The sequence below is a fragment of the Aptenodytes patagonicus genome, chromosome 7 (genome assembly GCF_965638725.1).
Source record: "Aptenodytes patagonicus chromosome 7, bAptPat1.pri.cur, whole genome shotgun sequence".
NCBI lineage: Eukaryota > Metazoa > Chordata > Aves > Sphenisciformes > Spheniscidae > Aptenodytes > Aptenodytes patagonicus.
This window is the reverse complement of record NC_134955.1, coordinates 11537989-11561220: the sequence shown is the minus strand read 5'-3', so window position 1 is coordinate 11561220 and position 23232 is coordinate 11537989. Positions and strand designations below refer to the sequence as shown.

Below are 23232 nucleotides of genomic sequence, written 5' to 3'. Positions count from 1 at the left end.
AATGAGGTATCTCATTCAGTCATCAATTTTGTTCTTTTAATGTACATCAAATACTATGAGAGGAGAGCATAGCTAAATGCCATAGGTTGAAGTAGAGGGAAACAGTATAACCAAGGACATAATGCTGAAAATGTGTGTAAGTGAAATAGTGAAGCAGTTTGTGTGAACTGAAATAGATGAGGGTTCACAAGGTTGAAATCAGAGTTCAAGCTTTGTAATGGTGGACGTAATTGGGCTAGGCTGTATATGTTTTTTTAAGTGTCTCAGATTTTTACTCTATTGACAATTTTCAGAAATATTTTGTAAATTTTTATTGACTCTCCTTTCCTTGCACTGTCTTTGAAATGTCTCTAACTTTAATTGGGGGGATGGGGAAGTTTGAAATCTTTGTGATCCCCCAGAGGTCAATAAAAGTTGATAAGCAATGGGGATAAAAACAAAAAATAAAGCCATTTCAGTTATGCCAAATTAAAACAATAATGATATAACTTTCAAGATTATTTTTTTAAAATCACCCTGTTGTGTGTCAGCCCTGGTAGGCAGCTAAGCAGCACGCAGCTGCTCGCTCACTTCCCACCCCTAGTGGGATAGAGGAAAGGAAGAGTAAAAGCAAGAAAACTGGGGGGTCAAGGTAAAATTGTTCAATAAACGAAGGAGAAGTGGAAGAGTAGAGAAAAAGAAACAAAACCAAAACAAGGGATGCAAAGGCAATCACTCACCATGCCCTATGGGTAGACCAATGCCCAGCCAATTCCCCGGCACAGATGGAACCTAACTAAGCCTTCTCTTTTCCCTTTTGTTGCTGAGCATGGCATTATATGGCATGGAATATCTCTTTGGTTAGTTTGGGTCACCTGCCTGGTCGTGTCCCCTCCCAGCCTGTTGTGCACCCCCTCCCCCCCCCCAGTCTATTCACTGGGTGGGGCAGAATAAGAATTGGAGAAGGACTTGATGCCATGCAAACACTGTTCAGCGAGAGCTAAAACATTATTGTGTTATCAGCATTTTTTCAGTGACAAATCTAAAACACAGCACCTTAGGGGCTTCTGTGAAGAAAAATACCTCTACCCCAGCCTGGTCCAGTACACACCCTTTTGGTAGTTTTCCTTCCTATTTTCTGGTCTTGTTCCTAGTCAAGAGGATAGACTGAAAGGGTTTCCCTGTATCTTGTGAATCCTTGATATCCCATCCCAGGGGGAAAAAAAAAGGGAGGGGGCGAAGGTTCAATAATTAGGAAAGTGTTCAGAATCAGGGTATATATTCTTGAATGTGGATGGTATTTTAGGCTCAGTGTGAAGTATTTTTTTCCTCACTAGTAATGGGACAGAACACCTCTGTTTAGTTTCACTAGCTTCAAAGCACAGTTGTTGGATTTTGCCTGAAGTCTCTCCAGGTATAATGAAGAAATGGAAGTTGAGGATAAAGTATGTTATTTAGGTACTCACAAACCTGATACCACACAGTCAGTCAGATTCAAAGTTAAATGATTGTGTCTAAAGGTTGTTCAGAATTATTTTGCCTCATGAAATGTTCCAAAACAAGATATATCAAGTTAACAGCTCAAAATGATTCTGTTTATTGAGACCTCCTGGGATCAGTGTTTAAAAAAAGTGTATTCAGTTTGCCACAAGTGTACTATAAAATACTTCTTTGTAAAGTATGTTTTGGTTCAGGCGTTTGTAACAGAATTCTAAGTGCACTGTTCCCTCATTAACTCAAACTAGGATGCAGTGAGGCACCTGTGTTAACAACTCACAGTGCTCTGACAGAATTAGTCTAGTAAGCTGTCTTTCAAAAAGAAGTTGCTTCTTTCCTCTAAAATAAAGCCAAATGTGACTCTGATTTGTATTTTCTTCAGTAGATGAGTAACTACAGCAGTGTCCAAAGTGATGGAGACCACCTGCTCAATGCTTTGCTCATTCTGAGGACTTTTATCACCCCTTGTTTACTTCCCAGGGGAGTGACTTGCTCACCTGGCTTTATCAGGGAAGCTGGCCTCTGTAACAAACAGCTTTGGGCTGGGAAAAAGCATGGAGCATGACTAGCCCAGTTGGGGGGGAGAAGGGAGTTGTGGGCTGTAAGGACTGAAGGCCAATCATATCCTGGGCTGCATCAAAAGAAGCATGGCAAGCAGGTTGAGGGAGGTGATTCTGCCTTTCTACTCTGCTCTGGTGAGACCCCACCTGGAGTACTGCATCCAGCTCTGGAGCCCTCAGCATAAGAAAGATATGGACCTGTTGGAGTGGGTCCAGAGGAGGGTCACAAAAATGATCAGGGGGATGGAACACCTCTCCTATGAAGAAAGGCTGAGAGAGTTGGGGTTGTTCAGCCTAGAGAAGAGAAGGCTTTGGGGAGACCTTATTGCAGCCTATCAGTACTTAAAGGGGGCTTACAAAAAAGATGGCAGCAAACTTTTTAGCAGGGCCTGTTGCAACAGGACAAGGGGGAATGGCTTTCAACTAAAGGGGGTAGATTTAGACTAGATAGAAGGAAGAAATTTTTGACACTGAGGGTGGTGAAACACTGGCCTAGGTTGCCCAGAGAGGTGGTAGATACCCCATCCCTGGAAACATTCAAGGTCAGGTTGGACCTGAGCAACCTGCTCTAGTTGAAGAAGTCCCTGCCCACGGCAGGGGGGTTGGACTAGATGACCTTTAGAGGTCCCTTCCAACCCAAACTATTCTATGATTCTGTGACTCTCTGAAGTCCATAGTTCAAAATGCACAGGGTAAAGAGAGAGTTTTTAGAGTGGAGATGGTAACCTAGCTCTCTCTGATTATTCTCCCCTTACTTGCTGTAATTTGAAAGGTCTTTGGCCTTCGCATTTTGTGCAGAATGCACTGCTGTCAGCATGTATCCAGTGTGGTGTTTAATGGGTTGGACCTCTTGGAATAGGTGAAGGAATTCCTGAAATCTGGTTGTGGTTTCTCAAGGAGCTGATTTGATAGCAATTCGTCATCACTGAGAAAGAGTCTTGAAATGAACTTCTCTTCAGTTGAACTGTAATTAATGTCTGAATGTTTCTGTGCGATGATACTTTAGAAGTAAAAGGTACAAGTGCAGACTACTTTTTTGTGACTGAAGCTACCAAATTTCACTTTATACTTGTAATTGCTGGAAATGCACACCCAATCAGTTACACAAATTTGGAATGTACACCCCAAAGTTTGACCAGCAGTAATGTGATAGGCAGTAGTCACTTGTGTGCGTTTCTTACGGTAGTCTTAAGTTGCTGAAGCTACAGGAAGCTTGAGAATTGCTGTCTTAGGCTTAATCATCCAAGTCATTTTGTGAATGTAAGCATGATATCTGCCATTGCTACTTGCTACTGATCTCTTTGTCTTTCCCCTGTATTGCAGTGATTTGTGAGAATTATTTATAGGGTGTGGACATGTAGGAACTTCTCTACTGGTGATCATTTTAAGTCTCAATAGGCCATTAACTTTACTTGGCAGTCAAACTTCACACATCTGTTGTTTAAACTCTTGACCTGAAACTTGTGATTTTATTTACTGATTCATACTGTCAATATTTTTGCCTGTTGGAAATATTGGAATTTGGAAATGTTGGGTAGAATCTACATGAAGTCTGAGCTTAGCTTTAGGTTTCACTTTCAATCTCTGAAAATAATTTTATAAAAGAACTGAAGCAGGAGTTAAAGTCTTAGGAGAATCTTCTGTCATTTGAAAAATAAAATATGTTTGTGTTGGTTTGTCCTCATAAGGTTAGTAAAATGCTGCTATAGAATTTTAATGAACTCAGTGATTCAAAGCTGAAAAATAGCAAGCGACATCTAAATGCAGTGTTCAAACCACTACAGTTTTGCATTTGAATGTTGTTTTGACAGATCTAGTAACACTGCAATTTTTTTGTTCCTTTATTTTCAACAAATACAGAACCTATACGGTCAAAGCTACTGTCTCAGTCTTGCAGATGGCACTAATAACAATGCTGCTTTTGTTAGTATATATGGAATTACAGCCTGAATTACTTCAGTGCCACAATATGCTTTATGTTCTGCAACTTACAGGTGCAGATCTTGCATGTAAAAAAGATGCAATATTTTTTAGAAAGGTACATGGGGTAAATGCTTGTGTAGAATGGCACTCTAGAATGTCCACACGTCAGACCTGTGTGTTGATTGCACGTTTGTATTATAAAGAGTCTTTTGCAAGTCTGGTCTAATACATAGTCAGAAATCTTCTATATGCAGGTTTGGGAATGTCATCTCCTTTCAAGAAATGGAAGAGTGTAAAAGATGGAGCGACTTGGGATGAAAGTGTCAGTGTTTCAATATTTTTAGAAGTTTAACATTTGAAATTACAATTTCAAATATTTATTGACCAAAATATTAGCTTGAGAAGACTTCTGTGGTAAAATAATCATAGGATGGTTTCCTAAATTGTAGCCTTAAGTAGCAGTCTGCATTTGCCTTTTTAGATGCTTATGCAGTTGAGGGTCTGCAACTTATTTTACTAAGCTACTGGTGGTGTGCATGCTATGTCACGGTATGGCAAAGTAGCAACATCTAGCTTTGAGGACTTCTCACAAGTACAGAACAGATGTGCTTGCTACCTGAGTAGTTGCTCCTATCTCTTCTGAGGAAGAGGCAATAGGATATTTTTGTATGTACCTGTGAATACCACGTGTATGTTAGTTTGAAACCCTTGAACTGTGTAGTTAATATGGTCCTCTGTTTTGTGAGGTGTAATAAATAATTGGTTTGGTGGATTCCAGAGTCATTTTTATCAGAGTAGAATTTAGGCAACTTTATGTATAGTACAATCTTTGTTCTCTTAATTGTACTTTAAAGCATAAATTTCCATGGTGAAAGGAGCTTTTCTGTAAAATGTAAAGTTGAACTAGTGGTTATTATAAAGTATATTCATAGCGTGGTAGAGTGAATGCTTTAATTGAAAAGTAGGGAATGCTGCATTTGAAAGATTGACATATCTGTGATTTTGTGATTTGTCTTGTCAGAGCAGCTGAAGGCTCTTGGTTACTTCTGAAATTTCTGAACATCATATAAACAGTATAATTTGTAAATTTGATTTGTTTGATGCATTATGTCGAATATTAAAAAATCAACTTTTGCCATTCAGAATTTGTTTAGAGTGAAATAACTCTTTAAAATCTTCCAGCAGTCCTTTACTGAGAAATCAAGAGCTGAGAACCCAGCGTAAGAGCATTCTTATAAAAGAAGCAACCTGTAGGTATTTCTGTCCAGTTCAGATGATGCCTGGAGCCTGTCCTCCCCTTCACACTCCACTGCACGCACCAAGTAAAATAGCACACTAGAAAATTACACATGCCCCTGTGTATACTGGACTTAACTTGCCTGTCTCTGGAGAGGAGGAATTCAGGCTAAAGTAAGGGCTCTTTGGAGACACCAAATAGGAGGAAAATTGGAAGACTTAAGTCTTAGGCACAGGGCAATATACTTGATGACTATCATAATTTATAAATTAGCAGTTTCAAAATTACACTTCCTGGACTCTATTAACCTTTAAGTCACTTTAGCAAAATGTATGTATCTTTCAATTGAAAGCAGGTAAAACTAGTAAGCAACAAAACATTTATATTGTGGTGGTGTTTTTCTGGGTTTTTTTGTTTGTTTGTTTTAATTTTTAAAACCTCTGTCAAATCTGAAATTACAAACTGGTGTGTAAAGAAAGCAATTGCTAGATACAATTACTGATCTTGTATTATTAAAACTTCAAAACTGGAACTTCAGTTCTCTGTATGACAAGAAAGAAATCTCACCTTATGTGTTATCCTGCTTGAGAAGTTAAATGCAAATGGTCTAATTGGGGCTATTTTTGTAGGTCATTTGGTGGGGCAAATAGGGTACATCAGTAAAGATTATGTCAGTATTTTACGTTTTGATAATCTTGACTGAGGGCACAGTTGAAATTTGGAGAAGAGCAATGGTGTTAGCATCTTCAATCTCACTTTCTGTTTTTTCTTTCTGGAAAAATATAAAGTGCAATGCTTCAGATTCAGAAACTAGTTAACTTGATGTTTGTCCATAGTCAAAAAACAGTTTTGTACAGGTAATGTTTGTTGTTGCATTTTTGATGGTACAACAGAGATCCTAAGGCAGGCTTTCTTGAAGAGTGTTAGGAATAAGAAAAGTCAATCACTTCATCTCTTATTACCTTCAGCTGCATACTTCAAAATGGGTTCATATTAATAAAAACTTTCCTACAGGAAATAATTCAGGCATGAAGGAACAGTTTCGTACGAAACTGGATAGCTTCACAATTTAGAAATGCAATAATAAACTGAATTACAGGGTTATATGCTAATCTTGCGCTTGAGCCATTTGAGGTAAAACATTTACCTATCTCTGGAGGGATTTTTTAGTACAATGAAGGAATTTGTTAGTATGAATTTATATCTTGAATTGTTGTTTACATTTTTTTATCCACTCGCTTTTTTTACTTTATGAAGTGTAGTCTGTTGTGTATTACAACTTAACTAACATTTTATGTAACACTGCTCCTATGATAATTTAAGTGTTAAAATGGTGTGCGCTGAACTTCATGTTAATAGAGAACTTCCTGTCACAATATTTGAAGGCTATTCCTTTTAAAGTTATTCTGTGAATGGTGGTTTGGAACTCAGTAATAATAATTTATTTATACTATAAAACTGACTTTATGCAAAAAAAAGTCAATTTACTATTTTAAAGGATTATGACTTATAAATTTTGTTTTCATATACTATAGGATATGTTTTGGAGTTGCAGACAAAGTATCTTTGCTGAAATGAAGAAGAAATTTTCACAGGTAGACAGATGAAATAAACTTTATAAAATAATAACCAAGATACATAGTAACAGCATGATGCTGTAGCTTTTGTTTATTTCTTAACATGAGCATGAACTATTGAATTTTTTGTGCATGTTCTTGAATACAAAGATTATGTATGTATTAAATGCAGTCTTAACAGTAGAAGCTTCAGGTTGAGTATGTGTTTATATGCTTTTACACTGGTGTGTGTGCTTTTGGCCCACTGTAGCTTTTCATAAAAAAAAATGTTATTGTGTAGCTGTCATAATATATCAGATTATGTAATGATTAAAATTAAGTTTTGTGTTTACTTTGTGGACTCAGTTTGATAACAGCCTGTCAAAATAGTTTCGTCACTGGCCAGTATTGCCTTTTACACTATTTTTATAGTAAAGTAGCCACAAACAAGATGTTTGCATTGTTGTCTGATAGTTCAGATGGTATATGTGAATGCTTGCCATGAATAGAGTTGGACTGAGGTTATTTTTGATTTATCTATTTACTATGAACAACTTGAAGCCATGGCAGCGTGAACGATGGCTTAATACTGTTTGTTATACTAACCCAGAGTTAAACCAGTTCAGTCTGTCAGAATTACATCTGTGAACAAGGAAGAGAGGATTTGTCTGACATGGAACATCCAGCAGCCCAACCAGCAAATCTTCTGTAATCTTCTATGATTTGTTTGCTTAATGTTATTTTCATCTGTCAGATACTGTGTGTCTGATTATTTCCAGTAGCAACTCCAATATAAGTCACAACTGATTAACTATCAAAGGTAGTGGAGAAATTGTGAGTAGGAGTAGCTGAATTTACAGGTATCTTCTGCAGAGAGGAGGGGAGTTAAGGTGTTGGTTATGTAAAGGCCGTAGGACAACAAGGATTTGAGTCTCCAGTGGAGAGCTTCTATTCCTGACATGCTCATATACATAGCAGGTCAAGTTGTAGGATCAGTGGGAATCATTAAATCTGAGTTAACTTACATTTTCCTAGATGAAGCCGTATGAATAGTAGCAAATGCCTCTTAATCTCTCTGCACTGTTCTATAGGGGAGCGTGGGCTTCCACCCAGAGCAAGCTTCTACTATTGCTGGGGAATCTGGGTCATAAGTGTAGGTTGATCTTATGAGTTTGTTGGGTTTTAGCCGCTGCTCATCTTCTCCAGAAAAATCAAGAAAGTAGACCACTGAACTGGGCCACAAGCTACATCTTCTCTTTTGTAACCCCACAATGAGAGACAAATTGTGTGCTGCTTGTTTAGCCAAAAAAAAAAAAAAAAAAAAAAAGAAGCTGTGCTGGGAAATTTAAAGGAAAGAACCCGGGAGAAGTAATCACTGGTGAAATTAAATTTTAGTCTACTCAAGTACAGCCCTGTGTGTGTCTGTGGGTGCTGTGGATGAAAGTGAGGATATAACACGTCAAAATTACTTTGACTTCTAAATTGTGTTTTGCTTCTTAATGTTTGCTTGTTAATGTTTCAGGAATAGTTTTGTCTGTTGTCTTGGAAAGTAGTTCATAAACCTAAAATTATCCAGTAAAGATTAAATGTATGAAGATGAAGTGTTGCAGATTTGCTGGAAATGGTGCCTTGCATCTTTTTGAGCATGCAGTTAATGAAGATTTCCACAAAGGACATTACATTTGGTAAACTTAGAGAAATTGGACTTTAAAGTCTAAGAAAAATCGCAGTCTAAAACAAACTAATGTAATACAGATTGGGGGTGTGGTTTTATTTGCTCTTCTCTGACAACTTTTTTCTGATGATAGGAATAGACGCTGCAGTCAGCTAACACTTTATTTTGTAATTGCGTGAAGACTGTCAGCTGATCTCAAAATTTTGTAAAATGACGGGACCCAGCATCAGCTAAAACGTTTCTGTTACTTTTTAAAAGGTTTGGTGATATAAGAGCTCTCATAAGGGACTGTACCACTTTGGTGGTCATCTGTGTTGTGAGGCTGGCTGTGTAGAAATCCAAGGGATGCTGAAGTTGTTTAGATCTTCTTTGTAGTTCTTTATTCTCTAGAAGATGCTTATGATGTGGCTGACAGTTTTAGCATGAACACAGTTCTTGCTATTTATGAATGTTTTTATCCACTGAAAATCGTGATAGCACTGCATGTATCTTTTTGCCTTTTTAGACGATGTGCCATTTAGCCGTGGACTGAGGTTTGGGTGCTCTGACATGCATTACTAATGCTTTCTGTGTGTTACAAGTTGAAAAGGCTGAGTCCTTGGGGACTAATTATTCCATTTATTGACCTGATGCTTTATTGTGTGACCTGTATTTAAATATTAGTTATTCCTGATTGTTCTACAACTTTGGATAATTAAGATAATTAACTGTGCTTAGATCTTTGACTTCCTGGATTTTCAGTGTTGGAAAGTGTTGGGAAAATGCCATTTTCTTGGCTTACCTGGGTGCATAAAATTTTATCACTATTCTATTGCCACCTTCATTTAAGATTGTTACTTTTCTGATTTCAGATATATTGAAGTTGCTGTTTAAAATCTCTTTACTTTGTCTAGTAGCCATTTGGCAATGTTAATTTTCTTACTCTGTTCAGGCAGAAGAATTTCTCCTGTGACTCACGCAGCAGTGGATTTAGTAGAAGAAAGTTGGTGGCTTGATTACAAAACTTTTTGTTTAATGGTCAGCTTCCAAGATTATTTGGAAGCTTGTAGATGTTCTGGGCTGCATTCCTAAAAATCACAAAAGGTATACTTCTACCTCAGCAGGATTTATGATCATGTCAAAGCGAAATATGAGGTTGAAGTGATGATTTGAAAGTCTGTTCCTGACTGGAAGCAGCGTTCTGTCTGCTTACTGGCTGAAATTCTGTGCAGAAATTGAACAGTTTATCTCTCTACACAGTGATCCACCCTTCCAAATTCCTTCTTGTTCTATAAAAATGGGGCTTGTTTTTACATAGGTTTTCCAAAACTGGAAGGTTCTTAATTTTCTTATGCCTGCTTTAAAAAATAAAGTCTAGTTTTGGGATCCTTAGCTTGTAAAAGTATACCACATTTTACTGGTGAAGTCTTGTTTTGATTTTTCAATTAAACTCCAAAATGTTCTTAGCTTTACTCATGAATTGTTGCCTGCTGTCATTTCAGGTGGAAAGTGCTGCTGAGGAACCCAGGGTGCTGTGTATAATACAAGATACCACAAATTCCAAGACAGTGAATGAGCGTGTTACCTTGAACCTGCCAGCTTCCACACTGCTTAAAAGGCTGTTTGAAGATGTGGCTTCAAAAGTGGGCTACGTGAATGGAACTTTTGATTTAGTGTGGGGAAATGGAGATAATGTAACTGATACGGTATGGCAAAAGTGCTTTTTATTTCCTCTTGATAGCAAACGTTTAAATCTTCACATTATAGAAAAGTGTTACCTGTATTCCGTAGTGTTCATTTAATTCCTGTAAAAAATGTTTTCATTTAATTCCTGTAAAAATTCATAATAGGTGCACCAGAGCAGACTGACACCACTATTTTGATTTGGCTGAATTTTATTTTGTATTATATCTACATTTTAGTCTCAAAATGTGCTCTTAATTGATAAATTTATTTAATCATTAAACAAAAGAAACTAATATGAACATTCAGATGTAATGCTAGTTTTAATTATCAGTATGTATTCTTAATAATAATACTCATGATAATCTCATCTGTTTCCTGTGGTCTTGTTTGAGAAATGTTTTCTTCTCAACAGAAGCATGCTGCGTAGTGACTTTCCATGTTTCTTATACCTATTTGAATTTCTAATACAATAAAATTATAATTAATATAAAGCACAGAAGTTATTGTAGATTGGTGTTGGTTTTAGTTAATGACTTCTATAGATGCACCTAGAAAACTTTGTAAGATTTCTTAAGGAATAGATGTTAGTTTATTTCAGGTCATGTTTATGCTTGCTGAACTTTTTTTTTCCTTTAAAAAAAAAAAAGTGTATGCAAGCTATATAGGGCACTAGATGGTTTGATGTTCTGCAAGAAACTTGTAGACCAGTGTCTTGACTCCTGAATAGAGTAACCAACTTCTAAGTTAATTGTACTGTAATAATTAATTTATACTGTTTCTTAAACTGTTCCCAAGTTCTTTCAGTATTAATGATGAGTATGTTTTGTCTATACTGGATAATTATTTATTTTCATTTCATCTTAGTGTGTCAGAAGCTACTTCAAGCAGTGTACTTGGATGGAATTTGTTAATTGTGTATAGATCTGTTTAAAAAAAAAAAGTGGTTTTTTTTTCCAGCAGACTCCAATAGATCAGAACAGTGACAAAACTATTCTTGATGCTGGTTTTGAGCCAGGGAAGAAGAACTTTCTGCATTTGACAGACAAAGATGGTGAGCAGCCTCATATAATGCCAGTAAGTAAAGTCTTCGCTCAGCTATATAAGCTATAGTACTGGGGGGAGAGAGACGTATGTTCTGTGTATTGCTCTTGTGAGATCAGAAAATGAAATAAAATTGGGCTGTGTATTTCATACAATAAGCTTCTTCAGGAACCTTCTCAACAGACTTTTAGACTGCTATTTTACACTTCTAGGTTTCTCCTGAGTAGGACCAATTCCATTAGTAATGATTTGCTGTCACTTTTTATTCATGCTTGACAAATATTTCTGTAATGTTTGCTGTGAGTAACTTTCTAAAGTTATATAATTAATTAATCTTTGACATATTTAGAGATAAGTCTTAACAATACTGGTTTAATCATAAACCTAATCCTTTTCATCTGGGTGTTTGAAAGCAATGTTAGACCACTCTGACAGAATTCTCAGAAGCAGCAGTCCTGTATCAACAGCGGTTACCTACTTCCAAACTTACCTTTAAGAAAAAAAAATATATAAAAAAGAAGAGTCGTCAGTGTTGCTAGAAACAACTTTTTGCCATAACAAAATATTTGAAATTTCCTATTTCTCGAATATGTGGTGCAATGAAAGATAAACACAGCTGCAGTTTATTTAAATCAGGGATTGGATAGACTAGTGATACATTAAGATTTATTACTCAGCTCTCATGTCAGCATAATGCTGGCCTACTTAGCCTTTGTTGTGGACTTAATTATCTGAAAAGTGGAAAAGAACCCCCATGTTTAAATAATTGTGCACAAGGTCAGAATTTGAGAGTGATTCTGAAAGAATATTGAGTTGTAATTTTTATACCTGAAAAAAAAGAAAAAGAAAATCTCATTGTGTATTTCAGTGCAGAAAACTTGAGACATAGGAGATGCTAAATTGCAAACTTGCTTGTTGTATGGATTATGGTACTGTATTTGATTATACAGTATTCTAAAGGGCATTTGCTTCCACTAATGCGAAGAACTATTTCTTAAGGGGTTGAGAATTTGGAGGGCAGAATTAAAGTTACTCAGGCAACTGTATATTTCCAATTTTGTAAAATTTGTGTGATACACTAACAAAATTGATTTCTTGGCCACGAGAGAAAGAAGTAAAACTTGTAGGTGCTTCAGTAAAAATTTGTTCTCTCATTTTTGCATAAAATCAGTGTATTTATGTTTTTAGGAGGAGTCAGGTACAACAGATGACAGTGTGCAAGACAGATTTATAGGCCCTCTTCCAAGAGAAGGCTCTGTTGGCTGCACCAATGACTATGTCAGTCAAAGCTACTCTTATTCTTCAGTCCTGAGCAAATCGGAGACAGGTATAGTGTTCTCTCTTGTAAAGGCAATACTAATTCATAATTATTTTAGCATATTTTCAAATAGCAGCACTTCAAGATTTCTGAAATAAATTGCATTTATTTAAAAAAAACCCACATCACTACTACATTTTCCATCATGTTTTCTACAATATTCTCGAATCACTTTGGGAACAGCAGAGCTGTGTCCCATCCTTTTCTTACTTGTGACAGTGCAATTCAAGGTCTCTGTTAGGGGGCCCTCCTTTTCAGTATTAATCTGCTGCTGTGTCCCTAGTTGAGTAGTCAGGATTGTATTACCAGAAAGTATTCACCTCGAGCTTGTGTGTTCACTCACAGCTTAATGAGTACTTGATACTCTGTTATAGAGGGGCTGTTGCCAAATCTCTGCACTTTGTGTGTTAGCTAAAGTCTTCCCCCTGTAGCCCCTGGTTGCAGTTTCTCTGCCTGCACCATGATTCCCCAAGAGGTTCATCCTCCGCTGCCTGGCTCCCCACCAGCAAGCGGAGACTCCCTCTGGAAGGGAAGCGCAGCTCTGCCTTGCAGACAAGTGCCAGGGCAGATCCCAGGAGGCTGGCTGGGTGCCTTTGCTGCGCAGGGGGCAGAAGGAGACAGCAAGTTATAGCTCAGTAATGAGACAAACTCCTGATCCTAAATTTGTTGAGCAGACAAAAAGAGGACATTCATATTACACCAATTCACGCGTGTTCAAGATTTTTTGAGAGATAAGAAAGTTTATCTGCCACATACCATTTTTTCATTTAATACAACTATGAAAAGATGAACTGTATAGAGTAGAGTAATAAGTAAAATACACGTGTTCTAACTCAGTCTCTTCACAGACAATGCATGTGTTTTGTATGGAGTAGCTGCCTTTACATTACTAGTAATGTAAAGTTACTAGTAGGGAACTGAGATTTTTTTTTAATACTTACTAAGAGCTTCAGAGTATAAATAGACATTGATTTCTTTATTACACTATGCTTCAGTATATGCTGCTTACTTATCAACTGTTGTTAATATTGTATATTTTGGGGAAAAAATGACAGTAAGATTGAATATAAGTAACTAATTCCCTTTTCAGCTAATAAAAATGACACTGATTTTTAGTAGCTGTTTTAAGTGGTTATTATGGGAGAAGGTTTTAGAAGATACATGTGCATGGGCGCTTTAGAGATTTTCTTTTTATTTATAGTTCTGAGATGATAGTACAAACCAGTGCAGATACAAATTGTATTTACAGTACAACTAGGACGTTTTTAGTTGACATCAGGCAATAAGTAAGCTAGTACACAATTGTTTCTTAACAAATTCTAGATTCTTCTATAAAATATTTAAATCAACTATTAAAATACTTAGTTACCTATGTCCCCATTGGTGCAGTATTCAACATTAAATATTGGTTATTATTGTGAAACATAATTAATGATCACTAAAATAGCTTTGTGTCCTTCGGGGAAATTTTCTGTTGTGTAAACTATTACTCTCTATTGCTCTCAGAAGTGAGTAATTGTAGTATTCCCTCAATTTTTGTAGTGCAAATAACAATAAATGACAACAGCTGGATGCAGTTCTTAAACATTATCACAGAATTATTTTCTTGTCAAATGTTTTAACTCAAAGTGATTTTGCATCTTTTTGCGTTATTTCCATCTCATTCTTCTTGTATTTTTAGGTTATGTGGGGCTAGTAAATCAAGCAATGACTTGCTACTTGAACAGCCTTCTACAAACACTTTTCATGACTCCTGAATTTAGAAATGCGTTATATAAGTGAGTATATATAATCAAAACCTGTTCTTAAATTTGTCCTGGTACATATTGGTAGGAGACCCTTTCTAATTCCTCCTGTCAAAATTTCCTTGTTTGGATACCGAAAAGCATACTTGAAGTCAAGCTGGATAGACTATTATAAATTATATTTGCTTAAAAGCTTCCAGATTTTTAGTAAAATACTAAGGTATGTTATTGGTTGTGGCATGGACAAGCTTTTTAAAGAAATTGCCCCATCCTGAAAACATCAAACTTGAAATTAAGTTTGAAACTAAGTGCAGTTCATGTCTGTATTTGTGCAGTGAATGGCTTCAAAATTACTTCATTTGTTTGTGTTAGGTTTGTACATCTAAAAAATAGTATTGTCATTTACTGCAGAAATGGAAAGCAATTCCATGTGACTTTTCCCAAGAAACAGAGCTTCAGTTAACCTCTGTAATCTGTCAGACCTCTTGAAATGTAATAAATGCTGATTTAAATGTCTTTTTGAGTAATATTTTCAAAGCATTTTTAACTGTCAAATATCTTGTGTTGTGACTAGATGGGAATTTGAAGAATCTGAAGAGGATCCTGTGACGAGTATCCCCTACCAGCTTCAAAGACTATTTGTTTTACTGCAGACCAGCAAAAAAAGAGCAATTGAAACAACAGATGTTACACGGAGTTTCGGATGGGATAGTAGTGAGGGTAATATGCAGATACTAAGCCTGTGTGATTTGCTTCAGCAGTGGCCTGTTAGGCGTCTGAACTGCTGTTGATGGGGGAAAAATGCTGGAATAATTAAAAATAATTTAGAATCCACTGTGTTTGAATGGAAACAAAATAGCCTAAATGGATATTTTGTTGTGGTGTGTTTGATTTTTTTTTTTTTTTTAAATGATGTCTGTGAGTTTTAGGCTGTTAAAGTAAAAAGCATTATATTTTTGTAATTAAGCTATCATTACAGTTGTTAATTGTTTCTAAAGAAGTAGCTCTTTGTAAGAAACTTGGATCTGTTTTGAATCAGAAATGTCAAATGCACACATTCCACTTAAGTAGAAAATAATATGGATAATTCCATAAAATCAAACACTGTATTTGTCTTTTTGACACTTGTATAGTGTAATTTTGCTCTATAACATGTTGATTTTTACATGGAGTAATCACATGATAAGGAGTTGGATTTCAGTGTCCTTACACTTACAAGGGGAAAAAAAAATTGAGTTTTAGAGAATCAGCACAAAGTGGGAAATAAGTCAGAAGCAGTTTATTTTATAACAGTGCATATTAGCATTTCTGTATTTTTACATATTCTTGCTTATGTATGCAATTCTTGTTTATGCATAAGCATTGTGAGCAAGCTGGCTGATTATTTTTCTAACTTAACTCAGGAGGCAGCTGCTTGTAGAATTGAACACTGGCCTAATAGTGAATAATGTAGTAAATAATTGGTAAATAAACAAATTGTAGCTTTTTAGAAAATATTCTCAGGCTACAGTTAGTATTGGGGCTAATAACATCTCTTGTTTTAATTAAGTTTAATTTAAATTTCTAACAGCGTGGCAGCAACATGATGTACAGGAGCTTTGTAGAGTCATGTTTGATGCTTTGGAGCAGAAATGGAAGCAAACAGAACAGGTAATTGTATAAAAACTTTTTTCTGTTCAGTCAGCGGTGTGGTATTATTTTGGGGTTTTGTTGGCTTTTTTTTTTACAGATGATTGTGAAAAATGTTAACTGAATTTTAAATACAAGGTTATTGAAAGTCTGCAATAATTGCCAGTTTTCTTGTTTGATGCAATAGTTAAGCTACTATAATGTACAACTTTCAAGGGTGTGTTTCCTATGTTTTCCTCCCCCAGTTAAAAGTGGAATATTCTGAACTCTGGATACTTAGTCTTTATTTGAAGCACAGAAACTGATTGTGTAACTCAGCTTCTGTGATAGCTTCCTTGCCGTCAGTATTTATTAGACTACGTTGTGGGCTTTTGCAGCTCAAGCCCACTCTTCCACTGTAGGAGAAAGATAGGAATACTTTCATAACACATGTTATGTTCTGATAAGTGGCCAACTTGTTACAGGCCGGTTTTCAGATTTGTAGATTGGCAAATACTTCCTCTGTCTTTCTGCATCTGCCTCTGGAGACACAGGGAAGGACTGCAGTATCAGTCTGTTAACAACGTCTGCAAGATCAGGCTTGTTTTTAAAACAAACTTCAATTTTGGTAGATTTGTGGTCACTCTTAAAATGTGAATGTAAAGTATACTGTGAAGCTTACATATCGTGGTTTGAGAAGCTCATTTGAGATGTGTTTTGTGCAGTGGTGGGTCAGGGGAAAACAAACAATTGAGGTGGATGTCCTGCTGGGGAATGGTATTCTAAATGTGTAGCTATGCAATTAAGATTTTATTAAAAAAAGGCATTTTCTTGTAAAACTAAAGAAAGAAAATATGTTCTGTTTCATTTGTTTAAAGCTGTGTTGAATATCTGTTTGTTTCAGGCTGATCTTATAAATCAACTGTATCAAGGCAAACTGAAGGACTATGTAAGGTGTCTAGAATGTGGCTATGAAGGCTGGAGAATTGACACTTACCTGGATATTCCTTTGGTCATCCGGCCGTATGGCTCCAACCAGGCGTTTGCTAGCGTGGTGTGTACTATTATGCTGACTAATAGTGCATCCATACACACATAGAATACATAATGCGACAGTGGTATAATTTGTTACATGGTAAGTATCATCCTAGATACTCCATCTTGGGGTGTTCGTCTTTGTGCAGTGAACCAGCTAGCAAGTTCTAGAAGATTTTTTTTGGCTTTTTGTTTTTTTTTTTTTTTCTTTTGCCCTTCAATGAGTCCTACTGGTGCATGTATAAGGGGAGGGGAAATGCAACTTTATTGCCTTAGGGCTGCAGTAATCAATTATTTTCTTCCTGATAAAATCTTCAGCATTTACCTGAGATATTTTTATGAGATTACTAAGTTTTATTTGGGTTGTTCTCTTTATTAACACATCTGCTAAATTTTCATAGCATTGTTGAAAATCTTAGTGAAAGAACAGAACGTTGACTTAGAATTTTTAGTTTAATTGCCATGTTGTTGCTGTGCTTTTTAAAGTTCACTTCTCAAATACCATATGCTTTTAACAAGCGATTTAATGATAATAAAAAATGGTATCATACATCAGTGTTCTTGGTCACTTTTGCTCCAGCATTACTGATGTTGGCAAGCACATATATTGCTTAGTAAATCTGTGGAAGTTTTTTTTGTTTTATTTTTTCCACCCCCCTGAAAAGAAGTGATTACAGTCTGTGAAATTCCACTGTTGTGGCTTAAATATGGATGAAGTTGTGATAAAGAATAAGAATAAATCAAACAAGTCTTTCAGTAAAGGTTGTTTTAAACAAACACTTGTTGTGTAATTGGCTTACCAGGATTATTTGTTATATATAAAGTATTTTTGCTTTTGTATTTAGTATGCTGGCAATATTCTTTAAGCACTAGTAGTCTGTAATTCTTAACAGTAATTCTGTTAAGAATTGTTAGAATTAGGTTAAACTGCAATGTAGGTTCAAAGTACTTCGTACTTTAAAACTTTAAATACCAATCTTGAGAAGTAGTAAAGATGAGGGACATTGATCTCACAAAGAGGATTCAAGTTAGTAAAGTCCTTTGGATTCTTTTTAAGATTGCATTAAAATTTTTTAGAACCATCCAGCTAATGGAAGCTGTATTTTGAGCTGCCATTCCACTGATACAGATTGATGTTTTACACAGATGGCTTCCCTTTTCACCTTTTGAAACTCATCTCTAGAAATAGTCCCTAAACCAAAATTTTTTGTAATTTTTATTCAATAATGAGATTTTTCTGATCTATTAAAGTAATGAAAACGTTTCAGTTCATGTAGCTGTATTCCGCATTTAACAATGCATTGTACGTGTCTCAAATTGAAATTTTTTTCTTTAGTAGAGAAGTCTATAGCAGAATGCTAAAAAAAACCTTTGTATATTTGTAAAAACACAGAAAGCTCGAACAATCAAGAACTTAAATATCAGATTACTTTTAGTAGTATTTGATATTTCTCCTGTAAATCAGCATTTACTGGGTTTACTACATTGAGGAAAACAGTTTTAAGATTTTTGTTACACGAAGTTACATGTTTGCAATTTGTACTGATGCTTCAATTTTTGAGCTTTTTTAATTCGTATTCTGATTATATTCAGTTGATTCTCCTCCCTGCATTTGTATTATCTATAGCAGATGTAATTTTTAGTTCTGTAATCTTCAACAGTGGGGAGATATGGAGGATACTTGCTTTAGGAGAAGGGAAAAATCGCCTGTTTCTAAATGGAATTCTCTGAAGGTAGTATCCTCCATTGATCCATAGATGATGGTGATTTAGTAGGTGTAGGTAAAAAGGGTATGAGTATGAGATCAAAAACTTCACACATGCGCTAATAGGGCTTATAGAAGGGAATGTAAAACTTTTTAGACCTTGCTAGTCAGCTCCTGAGGGAACTTGCAGCAGGCGACACAACCCAAGATAGGGGATCTAAGGAGGATACTACCTTCAAAGAACTCTAGTTAGAGGTAAGTGATTTTCCATTACTTTCTAATAAGAGAGAATGGATGTATGAGCTTTTAAGTAAGGTTAATCTGTAGAATGCCACATAAAGCGTATTATCCCACTGTTCGACATTGTGTACTACGAAAAAAATGTAGATACCTGAAATGTTGCATTTATCTGTAAATATATATGTATTACTCCTTAAATAGCTGGGAACATTGAAGAACTGGGAAGGATAATGTTACACTTTCTTTATTTCCTAATACAAAGTAATTCTGAAATTCTTCAGTATGTTTTTAAGGTTTGCATTTTGAAATTTTTTTTCTGATTCCCCACTCCATCCGCTAAGTTCATGTAGTAAGACTACATAGCTGCAAACTTACTAGGACATCTCTGGGGGCTGAGATCTTGTTAGTATGTATCTCAAGATAGTTTGTGAAAAAGTACTTACGCTATCTGCATTATTCAAGGGCATGGTTTACAAAAACCTGAATCAGTTTTTTCTTGAGGTCAGTAGAAATACAGACATAAAAATATATAGCTTATTTCAAGGAGGTAAACAGGAGCAGCAGTTCACATGCTGATTTTTGTAGGTACTAGTATCTTTTGTATAGATGCCTGAATTTAACAGCATTAGACATAAACTAAAAAGATTTTTTTTTTTTGACTGCAAAACATACAAATTTTGCAAGATGAAGAGCAGCTGAGAGAAGAGTGGATGCAATGGGGAACTAGCTGGCATGCTGAAATTATGTTACTAGAAAACAGTGGAAATTGCTTTGTAATACGAGAAGACTAGTAATAATACAGGTATTTTGGAGATGTAGCAAGTACAGTTCTGTTTTGTTAAGTATTGCTAGTTTTCACCATCTTTTGTATGTTAGCTTTTCTTTTGAGGGCGTAAGAATGCATACAAGTAGTCCTTTTTTGAGCAGAAATTAATTTGGACTTCTGTGTGAACTTTGTGGTGTCATTGCCAAACTAAAACTGTCGATGGCAGTTAGAATGTGGATCATGTGATACTTACTTTTTTTTAAGCTAGATTGGTAATAACAAGGTCTTGTATTTTTAGTTGAGCATATTCTTTGGACATGGTAAAACTAGATGAGGCCTGAAAATCTGAGATGGCAATTAGTTTCTATTTTTCTCCACGAACAGTTTTGCCTAATGGCTACTTATTGTGTAACTTTTCATAAAGGTTCTACTGCTCCTGTTCACAGGTTTTGTACAAATGCTTGCAGTAAGATACCTGTCAAATTACTGACTATATCATAATGCATTTTTGTGGAGAAGAGTATGTCCTAAGTGCCTATCTGTAGACAGACAATAATTAGTTTGAACTGTTTGTTGTGGCATTTTAGTATGCCAAGTGTTATAGATCTCATAATCAGAATTTTAAAAAATGGATGTACTCAGAACTTGGCTGGACAAGGCCCTGAGCAATGTGCTGTAAGTTGGACCTGCTTTGAGCAGGGAGTTAGGATCAGATGATCTCCAGAATTCTCTTTCGGCCTATATTGTTCTTTCGATTCTGTGACTATAAAAAAAAGTTTAAATAGCCTTTGTCATACTAATCTATTGCTTGATCTTTTATGGTATATTTTGAAGTGTGTGTGTGTTAGGAATGTTGGAAATGCTTAATAGCTCAAAGACTACATAATAGTTAGCTCTTTGAAGATAACTTCAAAGGTAACACTTACTGTAAAAATGGGGGATGTCATGTGATAGGTTGTGGAGCGTAGAAGCTTTATCACTGGTTTTGCCGAGTAGACTGTCAGAGTAGAAAATGGTGGACTCCATTAGAATAGGAATTGTGTTAAGAAACATCCTAATCAGCAGAAATAACTTTGGTGTAAAGATTATATAGGAGAAAACTGGAGGAGACATAAATGAGCAAACCTGAGGAACAGTGGTGTTCCTTACACAAGGGTTGAAAAATACACAGATAATTCCTATAGCTCAAAAATAATGGAATTCTCAAGAGTTTTAATCAGGTTTTTCAAAGCACAGCTCGCTGTGTGTGGTAAGCAGTGAAACCGCAAAAGTAATGTAATAATACTTCATTCAGTTTTTGGGGGTCTGAAGAGGATCATCGCTTTTTTCCATACGTAAAAATTTATACTATGTTTCCTTGTTAAATTGCACATCACATGAGTCCACATAAGCATTACATAATCATTTATGTCCCATCATTTGTATATTCCCATTCATTCATATTCATGTTGATGCATGATTTGCAACTTTTTTCTTACACTTGAAATATATTTTTATTGTCTTAACTGGCGTTTGATTCATAAGAGAGAGTTCTGTGGTCATTATGTGATGTCTTCTATGTTTCATGTTTTCTGTGTTGTTTATTAACTTTTTTGCTTTCATATAAATAGTTCTGAATATTAATTTCTTAACTAGTTCACAGAATAAGTCAAAATGCAGTAATCCATTTCTTCCCCTTTCTCTTTAAGCAGGGTTATAACTTGCTTAGACTTTTTCTTATATTTTAGAATGAGATTCCTCACACTTTAGTGCATAATCTTACTAAATGTTAGCTATTTGTTGCCCTTGAGTAAAAAGCAACTCAGCCTCTGTAGCGTTTAGGAAGTAAATACCTAGACAGTAGTTCAATTCAGACTCTAAAATGTTTTCACGTTTCTAGAGAGTCTCTCTGCCCAAGAGCTGTCATTTCAGGGCTATTCAGAGGCTTTTCTGGCTGGATCTGAAAATGGTGAAGTGAGATGACTGCCTTCAATTTACAGTCATCTTACTGAGTTTGGCACATTTTTCATTTGTGAGTAGTTGTCACCTGGAATACAGTCCTTTTTAAAAAGTCCTTTCTCCTAGAACAGCAGCAGAGCTTTTGTAAAACATTTGTTTTATTATTGTTCTTGCTCCTTCCCTGAGTTCTCAGAAAGAAGTGAGAAGGGAAGAATTGGAGGCTTTTTGAAGAACTTGACATAGCCTTGATTTCCTCCCAAAGTGTGACTTACCAAACAACATGATTTAGATAGTAATCTTAAGTTCTGTGCCAGCCACGTTACAATTGGTGAGTTTACTCTACCCAGTTAAGCCCCCTCTTACTTATTCAGACTTCAGGGAACAGCTACACTCCTTCATAAAGGATGATAATTTTTAAAGCTTTGTTTCTGTTCATCTTTGCTTTAAACTGAATGTCTAAATATGCAAGTGGTATTTGTTTTCACCTCCATAGGTGAACAGAAAACTGCCTTCCACTTGGAGTTCAGAAACCCAAAGCCCTGTTGGCTTGCAAGGTGACTGGGTTAAAGGTTTTAACTTTTAAAATCTCTGGGTAAAATTCTTCACTGAAGGCATCTCAATATTCTTAGTGAATTTTGTTTGAACAAGTTTGTTCTCAAGTATACACAACTTATGTGCAATATCATTGTTGCAAATTATGTTAGGGGGAGGACTAATGATTGGTTTGGTTGTATTTTGAATATTGTTTACTGTAGAGAGGAGCAAAGTAGAAATCATTAAACTCCTGGATTTAAGCATTAGTGACAGAACTTTTAGGCAGCTGTCAGAGGACAAAAATTCCAGTTATTGGTCAGTTGCCTCATAAGGTTTATGCTAGGAAGCTAGTTCTGTCTTTATAGGAGGTGGCCATATCTGATTCTCACTCCTTTGGGAGTGAAGCTCAAATAGTCTCCCTCCGTCCTTTCCCCACCTTTCACTTAAAAGTACTATCTTCAAATGTAGTTTCCTAAGTCCCTTTGTAGAATGGGACTAAGGCTATCTTCAGGCAGGACACTGAGGAACTAGGTAACGCTTTTTCCTGCCACCTCCCCCCCACCCCAGTAATTATTGGATGGTATCTGTTGGGAAAAACTCCTCTTGAAATGCGGAAGAACAATCTCAAAACTCTGGGAGAACAAGGCCAAAGCATGGTTAAAAAATAAGCTTGTTTTCACAGCAGTTGACTGAACAGACATGACTAAATGTGATGTGCAAGATAACAGGAGTAAATGTCATTTTATATTGTCTGTTTGTTAAAACAAGACAATTTTGGTTCATCAAATACTGAATGAAATATAGTTAGCCGTAATTGTGGTTTGACTGTTTAACCTTGGGCTGGGTAGAAAGGTTGGTTTCTCTTCCTATTTTCCTGACTCTGTGTCTGTATCGAAGTTTGTCAACCAAATTTTGGTTGTAGATTTAATTGAAGTAATTTGTATGTGTTTGCAATCTCATTGTAAATTTATCGTTCTGTTTTATATCTACATAGTAAACATGCTTTAAAAATCAGGTAACATCTTTTTATTATTAGGAAGAAGCACTGCATGCTTTCATTCAGCCTGAGATTCTTGATGGCCCCAATCAGTATTTTTGTGAACGATGTAAGAAGAAATGTGATGCAAGGAAGGTAAAGACTGTCCAAATCATTTGCGAAAATTACTTTTGGTAAATACCAATCCTGACGATGGTAGCATAATCTTGTCTC

The 23232-nt window shown here is 35.9% G+C and overlaps 1 protein-coding gene across 4 annotated transcripts in view; it reads left to right on the top strand.

The window, feature by feature from the left end:
- The window catches only part of USP47 (ubiquitin specific peptidase 47), a 60447-nt gene that overhangs the window by 11390 nt on the left and 25825 nt on the right, over positions 1-23232 (top strand). For 2 of the 4 annotated variants that reach the window (XM_076343974.1, XM_076343971.1), the window contains exons 2-10: positions 6732-6791; positions 9909-10112; positions 11050-11166; positions 12322-12460; positions 14133-14229; positions 14771-14916; positions 15767-15846; positions 16709-16858; positions 23059-23154. In XM_076343974.1, coding sequence (XP_076200089.1) covers positions 6732-6791; positions 9909-10112; positions 11050-11166; positions 12322-12460; positions 14133-14229; positions 14771-14916; positions 15767-15846; positions 16709-16858; positions 23059-23154 — 1089 coding nt within the window. The remainder of the gene's footprint in view (positions 1-6731; positions 6792-9908; positions 10113-11049; positions 11167-12321; positions 12461-14132; positions 14230-14770; positions 14917-15766; positions 15847-16708; positions 16859-23058; positions 23155-23232) is intronic. The other 2 variants (XM_076343972.1, XM_076343975.1) reach the window with 2 other exon arrangements.